This window comes from Caretta caretta, chromosome 11, assembly GCF_965140235.1.
Source record: "Caretta caretta isolate rCarCar2 chromosome 11, rCarCar1.hap1, whole genome shotgun sequence".
NCBI lineage: Eukaryota > Metazoa > Chordata > Testudines > Cheloniidae > Caretta > Caretta caretta.
The window spans coordinates 5,370,004-5,383,124 of record NC_134216.1 but is presented as its reverse complement, the minus strand read 5'-3'; the positions used below and the strand labels follow the sequence as shown (position 1 = coordinate 5,383,124).

General features: G+C 47.8%; 1 protein-coding gene across 13 annotated transcripts in view; it reads right to left on the bottom strand.

The window, feature by feature from the left end:
* BIN1 (bridging integrator 1) overlaps window positions 1-13,121 on the bottom strand; it is a 154,528-nt gene that overhangs the window by 20,094 nt on the left and 121,313 nt on the right. For 8 of the 13 annotated variants that reach the window (XM_048869185.2, XM_048869186.2, XM_048869182.2 and 5 more), the window contains 3 exons: window positions 10,586-10,696; window positions 8,551-8,574; window positions 2,061-2,180 (listed from right to left, as the gene is read on the bottom strand). The exons of 1 other annotated variant lie outside the window; for it this stretch is intronic. In XM_048869185.2, the coding sequence (XP_048725142.1) occupies window positions 2,061-2,180; window positions 8,551-8,574; window positions 10,586-10,696 (255 nt within the window). The remainder of the gene's footprint in view (window positions 1-2,060; window positions 2,181-8,550; window positions 8,575-10,585; window positions 10,697-13,121) is intronic. 4 more of the 13 variants (XM_048869188.2, XM_048869180.2, XM_075117727.1 and 1 more) reach the window with 2 other exon arrangements.

Below are 13,121 nucleotides of genomic sequence, written 5' to 3'. Positions count from 1 at the left end.
GGATAAATTGGAGAGAGTCCAGCGAAGGGCAACAAAAATGATTAGGGGTCTAGAACACATGACTTATGAGGAGAGGCTGAGGGAGCTGGGATTGTTTAGTCTGCAGAAGAGAAGAATGAGGGGGGATTTGATAGCTGCTTTCAACTACCTGAAAGGGGGTTCCAAAGAGGATGGCTCTAGACTGTTCTCAATGGTAGCAGATGACAGAACGAGGAGTAATGGTCTCAAGTTGCAGTGGAGGAGGTTTAGATTGGATATTAGGAAAAACTTGTTCACTAGGAGAGTGGTGAAACACTGGAATGCATTACCTAGGGAGGTGGTAGAATCTCCTTCCTTAGAAGTTTTTAAGGTCAGGCTTGACAAAGTCCTGGCTGGGATGATTTAACTGGGCATTGGTCCTGCTTCGAGCAGGGGGTTGGACTAGATGACCTTCTGGGGTCCCTTCCAACCCTGATATTCTATGATATGATTCTAGGATATTTACTATCGGTTATACACCGCTCTACAACAGAGGAGATATTGTGTGTATCTGTGTATACGTACGCATGTTACAATATATACGCACAAATATATTTATATACGCACAGTATGTGTATATGAATATATGATAAAGTACATATATACTTATATTTTCTATGTATATTTACTAAATACACTAATGCACATGAGAGTAATTACCTACTCACACACACACACTCTATGTTCTCTACATATATAAGTATATTACATGTACTATAGAATGCAGGGGTTTTCCAAAGCCAGTTACAGAAGTACTCCAGAATTCTGAATGGCGTAAATTCTCTTAGGTACAGGTTCTGCAACAAGCTCTGTGTAGACAGAACCCTGCAGCCATTCTAAGTCCCAGTGAAGTCAATGGGGCTTCAGGCAGAGGGGCCGACCCATCTGGGGCCCCTTCCGAGGTCAGAACCTTGGCAAAAGTTGTCCTTGTGTAAATACCTCCCAGTGGGTATCAGTCTGATGAGGCAGGTTACTGCTCCAGGAATGCTCATCCAATTGGAAAGCTCTTGGTGCAGGAAGCTGCTGGGAGGTAAGGTTTACTGTGTTATATGAACATCTGGGATTTATTCCTGTACTGGCGGGGAAGGCCTAGAACTTACAGCTCTGAACTCTGCTGTGCATGCAAATGAGACCTGAATTTCCTCCCATTTTAATCTGTGCCAGTCTGTTAGGACAGATGCTTCTGACTGGATAACCATTCTTGTTTCCCCTTCCATAGAGCTGAGGACACTGATACTTCACAATGATCTCCTCAAAGCACTGTCCAGTCATTAAGGGACAGGCTGTGTGCCCTGCTGCCCCATGGTGGTGCGCTGTGGGGCTGTGTCTTCTCCTGAATCTCTGTGCTCTGCGTAAGTATTATTCCTATTTTACAGATGGTGAGACTGACATGCGGACAGGTCAAATGATCAGCTGAAGATCACAGAACGAATCACTAGTAGAGCCCGGCTGAGAACTCAGGACCCCCTACCTGCTCCTCTTGAACTTAGAGCGCTGGAAAAAGCAGCCCCTAGTTTAACGTAGGACCCTCCAAAATGGCAGGTTCATGCATGAATGCTTCTACGCCGCCTACTGTCACCTCCCATTCCCATTTGACCCCCACTGGTACAACTTAAAGGAGGAGCAGACCTAGTGCCTCAACCTCCCCAAATGTTATCTCCCAAAGTCAGGGAGCACTTGTTCTTTGCAAAGTAAGAGTAGCAAGGCTGTAACAGGAGAGTGGTCTCCATGAACAGGGTTTAAGCATGGGGCGCTGTCATTAGAATCTCTTACAGCTGGCATAACACATGTATTCAGACTGTAAGCTCACTGGGGCAGAGATTGTCTTGTTCTGGGTTTGTGCAACACCTAGCATCATGGGGACCTGGTCCGTGACTAGGGCTCCTAGGTGCTACCACAGTAATAACCAGAACCCAGCCCTCCCGTTCTCCATGTCCTAGAACACAGCTGCCAGCCTGCAGATGTTAGAACCACTCCCACCTGCCCTCCATACTCATATGAGCACTACATTTTGGATAGACTTGGGCGTGGATTCCACTTACTTGGGTTGGCTGGGTCTCTGTGGACTGGCTGGGCCAGTCCACAGCAAATGTGCTATCACTAGGGTTGTCAGCAAGACCCGGATCCACCGACTGCATGCTGCTCGAGGAAGTCTTTTCAGGCTGGCGGTTGGGATTGGGGAAGACAGACAGAGAGAAGAGGAGGAAGATGGCGGTGGATAAAAAGGAGACGTGCATGGTAATTAAGGGGGAAACAGCAGAAAATGAGACATTAACAGAGGTACAGATCCGCTGGGCAGCTATTTGCCATTGAACTACAAAAACTTGAACATATTATGAAAACCGGGCTGCAACTCCACCGGCAAATCTCATTATTTTTCAGTTGCTTGCTGCATCTTCTCAATGACAGTGGTGCAAATCCAGAGTAACTCCAGTGGTCTTGGACAATGACAACAGAGCAACTCTGGATTTACCCCAGTATAACCGGGAACAGAATCCAGCCCTTAGAACACCCCCCACCCACACACATATATTTGGCCAGCTTAGTAATTGTTCTCTTGTGTCTCCTAACCCAAGCGACTGTATTACAGAGAAGTGTGTGACTCGCTGTCCCTTCAAAAGGGAGTAAGGTTTCAGTTTACAGGACAGCCAAGAAAACTGTGTGAGCAATGCGTTTTAGCCTAGCAAGGCTGTATGCACGGGATCATTTATTACAGCTATTATGGAGAAGGAAGCCGAGTGGCTTTTCATCATTTGTTTACAGCAGCGGCCGCTTAGGAAGATTAATCACTTTAATTAAAAGAAACTCAGCGTGGTGTTGTGGAGGGGAAAGTGCCTGGTGACTGGACACTTCCTGAGGATCAACACAGCTAGCAGTGAATCTAACAAGCCACTCCCAAGCAACCATCAATATTGCTCAGAAGGCCAAGCATACCCAGTGATGGTTTGGTTGAACAGACTAGCTCCATGCAGTTTGATGCAGCTGGGGCGTTGGCCTTTGGGAGAGGCAGCTGATAGCAGAATAGACAGGAAAGCAACTGGGGGGGTGGGGGGGTTACACTGTAGTAAATGTGAGAAGCAAAATTAGCCCAGATAAGCAAAGAAAACACAGGTTTTCTCACTGGGATCGATAGATAAGGAGGGTGTCTATTATAATGAACCTTCTCCCAAGGACATATTCTAGGAGGGTTTCCTTAATTGGGAAGTGTGAATTCAGCACCCAGAGAAATGGTGGACTTCCAGGAGGGACTAAAGACTGGTAATGGGCGTGTTTTTCCCTTTCCTCAACTTTGCCAATGCACTTCAGGCCTAACCCTCTGCCCCCGCTCCCACCCCTCTATTCCAATCCTGGGGCCTTTCACAGCTCTGGGAATGAGACCACCTCCTGCTATTCCAGCAACAGGCCTTTCTGGAGCAGATAGGGTGACCAGACAGCAGGGGGTGGGGGTGGGTAATAGGAGCCTATATAAGAAAGATGCTAAAATCAGGACATCTGGTCACCCCAGGAATAGAAACTGCCAGTTCTGTAAACTTAGTGGCTCTGGAATGAACAAGAACCAACGCAGTGAAGATTAACTCCCTCTCCTTCCTTAGAGGTTTTTAAGGTCCGGCTTGACAAAGCCCTAGCTGGGAAGATTTAGTTGGGGATTGGTCGTGCTTTGAGCAGGGGCTTGGACTAGATGACCTCCTGATGTCCCTTACAACCCTGATATTCTATGATTCTGTATTCTATGATTCTAACTGGACACAAGATTTGAACTCTGCACCAACAGGCTTGTTCACCCAACCTTCCTGGCTAGCCTCTCCCACACCATCCTGCCTTGCTCACTAGAACTTCAGGGGGAAATGAGGCCCTGTTGTGCTTCGCGTAAACTAGATAGCTGCAAAGTAGGCTGGGTGTGTGGGTCATGAGCACAGCACTGTTACAAACAGTAAGCAACATCAACCTCTTCAAGAGAGGCTCAGAGAGCCTGCCAGGAAGGGATAGACCTTCTACATTGTTATCACTACTGATTTTAACCAATTAATAAATCCATCAAATTTCAAAACACTCAGTAAAAGCACAAGGCAAGGGTCCCCCATAACAAGGTCAGGCCTTAGACCTGAGCCCCAACTGTGTCCTCCACTCATGGGCAAGTTTATACCTGTATTTTCCTCACATCCCTCCCTTTGACTGGCGAGTCCTCCTGAGGGGAGGGAAACAGAATCCTCCAAGAAAGCACACACCTTCGCCAGCAGATCTCACCTCAAGAGCAACACGTCCAGCATGTTTTCCCCCCATCATGTCTGGGTCAAACCCGTTCTCTGCTGCTCTCATGCCTCGGGTCTCCTAGACACCACTCAAGCCAACGGACTGGCGAAGTAACCCTTCTGACGCACTTGGATTTATCCATGAGACAAGCTGGGATATACACAGCTTTCCCCCAGTGCAACCACTTCCATTTTTCTTAACTCCAAGCCCAATCAGCTTCCAGTCTGAAACCTACAAGATCCTGTAAGTGTTTTGCTAATAACAGCAGGAGTAATGAAAAAATAAATACCTTGGTCCAACAGTCATCACTTACCGCCAGCCACCCTACTGGTCTAATTTAACATACACTCCTTATCCCATCAGTTCCTTCCTAATGTTTCCTACTTACTCCATTCCTGGCCTTACAATGCCATGGATATTTTGAATACCTGAGCTAAAACCACTATGTAGATGCTTCCCACAGCAACTCTGACTTAAACACAAACACAGGGAATGCTACACAGGTTGCTCCTGTTTAATTAGATTCACTCCCAGGTTGCTTATTATTTGAATTCAATGGGCTTGTAACAGGGACTGACAGCAACCATCATCCATTTGGCCAAGTGTGTCTTTGTTTGGACAGGTGAAAAGAAACCCATGGTGAGCAATAGATTTCTCAGCCAGCTAATTTGCAGAAACTGTGTTTAATGAGCCAGGGATGGAATCCAGTTAGTCTCTTGGCTTTCAGCAAAAGGCATTTGGATGTCACCTGCCTACGTCTCTATTTTAGGAACTTTCAGCATAGCAGCAGAGGGACAATGCAGTCATATAGAGTCACAGAGATGGGGGAAGTGCCTTTGCTTTCCGCAGGTTTGGAAGCTTTGCTTACTGAATGGGTTTTCTGCTTTGTTTTAATCCATCAGCATCTTCACATACACTCTATCGCACCTCCAGACTGCTCTCTGGAGCAGCAGAACTGAGCCAGGTCTCTTGTTACAACCCGCTCCAATGTGACTGCAAGGTTCAAAGCTGGTTACTTGCCATAGGATTCAACGCTACAGCAGAAAAACCAGGCACCTGTCTTAAGGGGAAAGTTATGGAAGCCTGGTCGGTTTAAACCAGTGTACAGTAACTCCTCGCTTAACATTGTAGTTATGTTCCGGAAAATGCGACTTTAAGCGAAACAATGTTAAGCGAATTCAATTTCCCCATAAGAATTAATGTAAATAGGGGGGATTAGGTTCCAGAGAATTTTTTTTCCCCACCAGAAAAAAAAACTATACATACACACATATATATACACTCTATACATTTTAAACAAACAAATTAATACTGTACACACCGATGATGATTGTAAAGCTTGGTTGAGGTGGTGAAGTCAGAGGGTGGGATATTTCCCAGGGAATGCCTTAGTGCTAAATGATGAACTAGTTTTTGGCTGAGCCCTCAAGGGCTAAACACACTGTTAATATAGCCTCGCACACTACAAGGGGGCACGAATGGAAGGAGGGGAGACAACATGGCAGACAGAGACAGACACACCCAGCGTGTGGGAGAGAGAGAGATGTGCATTGCCCCTTTAAGTACACTGACCCCACTCTTAAGTGCATTGTCTTTTTAAGTTGATCAGGAAGTTGAGACAGCAGCAGCTGCTGCTCCCTCTGTGACCCCACTGTGCGCTATATGGAGAAGGGGTAAGCGGGTGTAGCAGCAGGGGGGAGGGGGACACCTTGACATTAGCCCCCCTGCCCAGCAAGCAGGAGGCTCCCGGGAGCAGCTCCAAGGCAGAGAGCAAGAGCAGCACATGGCAGTGGGGGGAGGGACAGCTGAACGGCCGGCAATTGATAGCCTGCTGGGCGGGTGCCACACAGGGAACTTAGGGGAGCTGATAGAGGGGCTGCCAGCCCACCCTGGTTCCAAACCCCCACCAGCTCGCTGCAAGGGGCTGCTCTTCCTGCAAGCAGTGGACAAAGCAGGCGGCTGCCAAACGACGTTAGAAGGGAGCATTGCACAACTTTAAACAAGCATGTTCCCTAATTGATCAGCAACGTAACGACGTTAACTGGGACGACTTTAAGTGAGGAGTACCTGGCTCTACGCTCCCCTCTCTCACGGTACGTCTACACGGCGCACTCCTTACAGCGGTGTGTAGAGTACAGACCCTGCACACGCCCCCAAGTATGGGGATTAACAAAGGGGTCAACAGTGGGGTACTGCTTAGGTGAGTAAACGCACATCTGAACCTTTAAGGTATAAACCCCACACGGCTCTCTACATGCCCAAGCAGTACCTCCTCTGTCTACACAGCTTTTTTCTAGCAGTGTCCCGCTGCCACACTGAAAGGCGCCGGCAGCAGGGAGGTGATGGAGCTTTTTCCTGCTGCCTCCCCCCGCCAGAGCCTTTCACTGCTGCGTGTAGCTACACACCACAGTGTGGACATGGCCTACCTTTCACTGCAGTGTGTAGCTACGTGCCGCAGCCAGCGGTGTATAGTGTAGACACAACCTCGGACCCCACCCCAAATGTATCAGGATGGGTCGAGGCAAGGAAAGATGTGGGCCAGGTGCCTTATGTTCCGGCAATCCCTGGCTGGTACAATTGTCCCTAGGCAACCATTTCTGTCAGCATAGTTCTGAGGTTGCTCTCAGTTATGGTGGGGTCAAGCCGGCTCCCAGGATAAGGGGAGCAGAAAAGTGGCTTAAAGCAACTTTCACTCCTGCTGCCAGGTCACACACTGAGCTCAGCTAGACTTGAGGATCTGGTTCCAGGTGCTTGTTCCAAAGACAGGAACGGAGATCTCTTGAATCTGAAATCTCATGGAAATAGGAGATAGCGGGTACATTGCAGAGACTGGGAACTCTGATTCAAGGGACACTGCTCATTGTTACTTGTATGTACAGTGCCTGGCACAATAAGGTTCTGATCCCTGATTGGGGTTCCCAGGTGTTACTAGGACACTAATAACTTCCTACTCCCAGCCAGGCCAGGAATAATGTCTTTTTCGTGGTGTTTCAGCCCTTCCTGCTTCCAACAGGAAGCAGAAGACCAAAGGTAGCAACAGTGAAAAAAACATTTTATTTCAAAGCTAAAGCTTTTCCAAACTCAAAGCAGATTAGGAGTTCGGGGGCCACAGTTTGGGCCAATCCTCACTTTATTCAAACTGCTTCTCCCCAGTTATGCTCCATTTAATAGCAAGAACACAGGTGGGCCAATATATTTCCTTGTGTATAAACAGAGGAGAAGCAGGGTTTCCAACTCCACCTGAGCCTAATGATTGGAGACACCCCCCTGCCACTGTCTGGGAGGACACAAAAGGGAAAAAATATACATCGGTTCTTCACTCTGATCCCCAAAGATAGCAAAGAAACCACGGCTTCAGAGAGTAACAGGCACTCGTTCATCTGAGGAAGGAACACTCAGCGGACTCATGCCAGACCATGATGGGGGCATGAGAGCAAACACTTCTCAAAGGGACTGGCTGCACTGCCATGAAGTAAGCAGACATCCGCAACCAGGGCTGTCCACTTTTAAGGCCTGAAGCCTTTCCCTGTGAAGAGACAGACTTTTTTTTTTTCTTTTTTTAAACACAGACAGTTCACAAAGAGGGGAAGCAAAGATCAACATCGACAGCCAATAAAAACACATAGGGGAAGCATCCTTCTCAACATGCCCAGGGCATGCATCGTGGAGACTGCTCAATGCCATATAGGAAGCTTGGGCCAGATTGTCACCTGGTGTCAACCATCTTCCTTCCTTTAATTTTACACCAGCGGAGGGTCTGGCCCTTTAACACAAAGGAAGACCGATTCATTTCTTGAGCAGAAACGAAGAGGCAGCGTTTCTCGATTCGGCATTTCTGCTAACAGTGATCGACCACGAGCAGCAAAGCCCGCCAGACACCCCACATTTGCATACAGGAAGGAGGTAAATTCAGGGGCAGTTGAGAGGCATGCAGGTTGCACAATGAAAGAGAGACAGGACAGAGAGGTTTGGAAGCCTGGAGAGGAAAGGAGCAAACACGACACTGCGGCTGTGGTGGGGTTAGCTTCAGGCGATGCTGACTGCAATGCAAAACACCAAGGGAAAGACAGGATTGCTAATGGCACATTCTGCTGGGAGTGCCAGAACGCAGGGCTGCGTTTTTAGGCCGATCCACAGAACAGAAGGCAAAAGCAGGTTCGAGGCACAGGGAGCAATTCTGGCATGGCAGGGAGGGAGAGGCAGGAGGAAGAAGACTGTGCCGACACATGCCAAGGGAGACCGTAAGAGTTTACCAAAATGGAAGCTGTATAAAATTCTTACCTCCCATAAATCCCAAGGTAAAGACTAAGCATGTCAAAGAGCAACAAGAACAAAAACAGGTTTATACTTGATTATTTCCGCCAACGGAAGCAATACAAATATTGGTCAGAGTAAGGCAGATGTACACATTCCACTGCACTTGCCTCTACATTTTTCTTAACAATACACCTGCTTGCCATACAGTTACACCCTAATTTGCAGTGTAGACGTACTCTAGGTCACACAGCCCTCAAACATCAATGGCCGACAGTGCCACTGGTCACCATCTCGCCACTGGGAAAATTCAAGGGCTAGTGGCATATGGTTTTCTCCCTTTAAAACCTTCGGAAGCATTGGGCTGGTCATGCTCATTTCCACGACTGCAGTGATGGGGGGAGAGAGGGGGGGCGCGGTTCAGAACTCTGCTTTGTGTTCGGGCCCCCTGCTGATGCCAAGGATCAGCTCCCAGCAGCGTCGGTAGCAGCAAAGATAGGCCAGCGCTGAGCGCTTTTGAAAATCCCTCCCATAATCCTGACATTGGCTGCTTGTCTTTAAGGCCCGGTCTACACACAAAAGTTGTACCATTTTCATGACACTTGTTTACTTTATCCTGGTATAAGCACATGTTAATTAAACTTGTTAGTCTATTTGCATACGGAAGGGAAAAAGCTGTACCAGTAAAAGGTATCTGCTCTAGGACTATTTCTACACAACAGACTTCAGCTAGGTGTGATCCCTGACTGACGAAGCTATGCTGGCAGAAACCCCAACTGTAGATACAATTATACCAGCAAAAGTGCACTTTTACTGGTATTGCTTGGTTTTTTGGGGCGTGGTGGAATAAGATATATTGGTAAAAGTACAGTTTCGCCAATGCAGTTGTGTCCACGCTAGGAGCGCTTTATCAGTATTCCTACTTCAGCAAAGCACTCCTAGTGTAGACTATTAGTGGCTAAAAAAAAAAACCACCACACACAACAAGGTTATAATGGCACAAAAAATCTGTTTAGACCAGCCCTAATTAACATTATCACAGTATTAGAACACTGCAAATATCCCACACCTGTTAGTTACTCATAAGTGTGCAGGTTTCAGTTCATAGTAGAAAAAAGCAGACCAGGATCAGGAAATGCTGCTCTTTTCTTTCACATCTGGAATGGAAGTTCAGATATTGTCCTCTACCTGGAACCCAGGAACGGTTTCAAAGACTCTGCCCAATTCAGTAGGGATCTGAAGCAGAGCTGATCTTGCATTAAATACAGGAGAGTTTGTATATATTCAAAAGATCTCCTCTTTAGAAACAAATCTGTATTTGCCAGTTAATTCCCTCTATGCAGCATCACTAAGCCCGTCTTTTAATTGGGAGCCAAATGTTCACCAGAAACACAGACAATGCCAGAGGGGATCACACCAGAAGTCCCCCCAATCCAGTATCCTGTCTCAGACAGTGGTCTGCACCCGAGGGTCTCAGGAAGGTAAAACCTCTGTGACAGTCAATTATGCAATAACAAGCTCATGGAGGAAGTGCTTCTTAACTCCACATAGTTAGAAGCTGGCTCCTGTCCAGAGGCAGGAGCTTTAATATCCCTTCCAAAGTTTCATCCTGTCTAACGTAACCGCAGATTGTTCACTCTTTGATTCTTAAAAATCACTCTGCTCCCGCCGCTAACCAAACCGAGTCATTTGCTGGGAGGAGCCCAGCACTATGGTTGGGTTTCCCAGCAATACACTCAAGGCGACACTAAATCCATGTGGGACATGGTCCATGCTAACCTTGTGATGCACATTGACTGAGTTTCCCAGGCCAAATCCTCAGAGCCGGGCACACTGGGTGTCCCGCAAACATCCACATTCTCTGGGCAGATCAGATCGCTGCATGTGAAAAGCCAGGCGCACGCTCACGAGCGTCCGAGACAGCTCACAGATCTGCAGGGGCATGTGCACACCCCTTGAGAGCTCGGTCAATATGGAAATATGCACTGAAGGCACAGGCTGACTCCACAGTCGGTAACGGTTCATGTACTCATGGAAGAGGGAATGGGGATAAGTAACAAACCTGAGTGGCAGGTGTGGGTGTCTTCCCCACAGGGCTGGCATCTAGTTTAATGGGATCAAAATCCAGATCCAACAGGCTGGCTCCCTCCTGGAAGGGCCCAGGGGCATCAAACTTGGCAGCAGTAAGGAAGAAAAGCAGTGTGAGCATTAGACAGATACCAGAGATAGACTGTACATGGCAGTTGATATCCAGGACTCAGGGGGCAGATGCAGAGGGCACATGGTGGGCATAACAACAGATGCCTCCATGCCTGTGCTCGTGCCCCAGATTGCATGATGCCAGTGAGCATGTGCAGCGCACCAAGGAACGCATGCAAACCAAGAACTCAAACCTCATCCGTTTTCCTACTTGTCTGGATTGCTCTGTGGCTAAGACAGCGTGGTCTGATATGGCCGAAATGCCATTGCACTGGTTAGCTTGGAAAGGTTTCTCATCTATTCCCAACTGTCCTTTGCAGCTTTTCTGCATCAGCAACAGCCACAAGGTGCTTCCAGCTCAGGATTAGTTTCCCTGTGCAGCCTACCTGCATTCAGCTCACCCGTCATATCTACACCAGCTGCTCAGGAGCTTGGGAGGGAAAGGCACGTGACCCTGGAAGGTACCTCCAATGGAGACACAAGTCTAATCCCTAAAGTTACTGATCTGTTACCCCTCTTCAGACTCCAAACACCATCACAGTCACATGTGTCATAGGTGAGAGTTCACATCTACCCCATGGTTCCTGAGGGCCATCGAATTCCACACCTGTCAGTGCAAGCTCCAATGCTGTCCACACTGGGGCTCTCCAGTCCTCAAACACACACACCAGGACTAACGTGCTTTGTATTTTCCAAGACACACCCAGATTCAAGAGATGTCACTGCTACCTTCCGAGCCAGCAGAGTGAGTTCCGTTATCTCTAATACACAAGCAGATGGCACTATCGGGGCATTCATGAACTGCCTTTAATGCAGCCCATGTGGTAACCGTCACATAAGGGGAACTGGTCATTAACATTCAGTCCTGAGCTAATGCCATTCATTTTTAGATTCCTGCAGGGCCATTATGAGACATCTCCTTTCTGAATTGCTCTTCCTTTGAGAAGAAAGAATTCTGCTCTATAAGCTTTGTGCTTTCAAAGGATTTTCCCCAAGCTCGCTGGCCCTATAATTTCAACTATATTTCCAGTTCCACCCACGGTTGTTTTCTGTTGTTCCGCCCCAACTCCAGCAAAGTCCAAGAGTAAAAACGCTCCTAGTACTTACTAAACACACCAAATTACCCAACGACAAGCTTCAGTATCAAGTTAGGACATTAATTCATTGGCCCATCCAGGCTGAAGAGGACCACAAAGTTTAGCATTTTGCAGCACCACCACTACAGTTAACAGAAAGTGCCATACATGAGATCCACACCCTTGTTACTTTCCACCGCAACACAGTTTACTCCCAGTTCCACTTCTCTTTATCGCTCTCCCAGTCTTATGGGCTTCTGGTGCACCCATTAGCACTCACACGAAGGAGTGTGGCCAGCAGCCACCCAGGTCCCCAACCCAAAGTGTTAACACTAACCAGCACCCAGCCTCTATATCCCACTGGATAATTCTATAATAGTTCCTAGATAATTCTCTAGTAGAGCAATGTCTTCACAGAGGTTCCACCTCCCATGCTTTACTTAGTATTCAGAGATCAAAGGCTCTGGCTAGGCTGGAATCTTACCTGCTGTTCAAGCGTTATATGTACCATGGATTAGGCTTCCTGCCCTTTGCCTAATGCACCCCCAATAACTATCTTATAAGGGGCACAAGTGCACATTGAAATGGCCCTGGGGAATACACCGAACATTCATGGACACTGGGTGGCCCAGTGGTGTGTGTTCTAGAAACAAGAGTCCTCCCTCAGAGATCACGTCTTTTTGGATGACACAGCAGGTCCCATCCTGGGTCGTGCGCACTGAACTGCCGTGTGCTGGAATCCCTGGATAAATGCAGGTGTTCACACATTATACGAACAATGTAACAGACAGTGATCGGTTACGCAGACATGCGACAAGCTACCCAGGCATGCAGAAGGAGAAAGAATTGAGCAGTGGCCCGTGGCTTTCTCCTGTGATGTAAACATACACAGAACGCTTGTTAGATTGTCCAGATATGAATGTAACTGGAGCAGAGGAGAGTTCTGTATTGGGGACAGTGCAGAGATGCTGCAGCTGTTGACCTCCAAAGCTCTGCATGATTACACACTTGTTCCTTACGGTCCTCCAGATACTCCTTCCCAACTGCTCCCTTTGTCTCCTTCTTTCATGCCGCTACCCTTCCCAGGAACAGCCTCCTGCTCCCTCGGAACTAAGCACTCTCTCCGCTCTTCCTGCAAATACCCTCTTAAAACCCACCTCTTTGGGGATCTCCCCACAAACAGGGTCCTCGCACTTTCATGCGCCATACCCATTACCTTGCATAGTGCATGCAAATTAGTTTAAGCTTCCTCGAGAAGGGACCTCATCTTTACTAAGTGTTTGGAAAGTGCTGTGCGCACTTACAAGGCTCTGTTAAGATCAG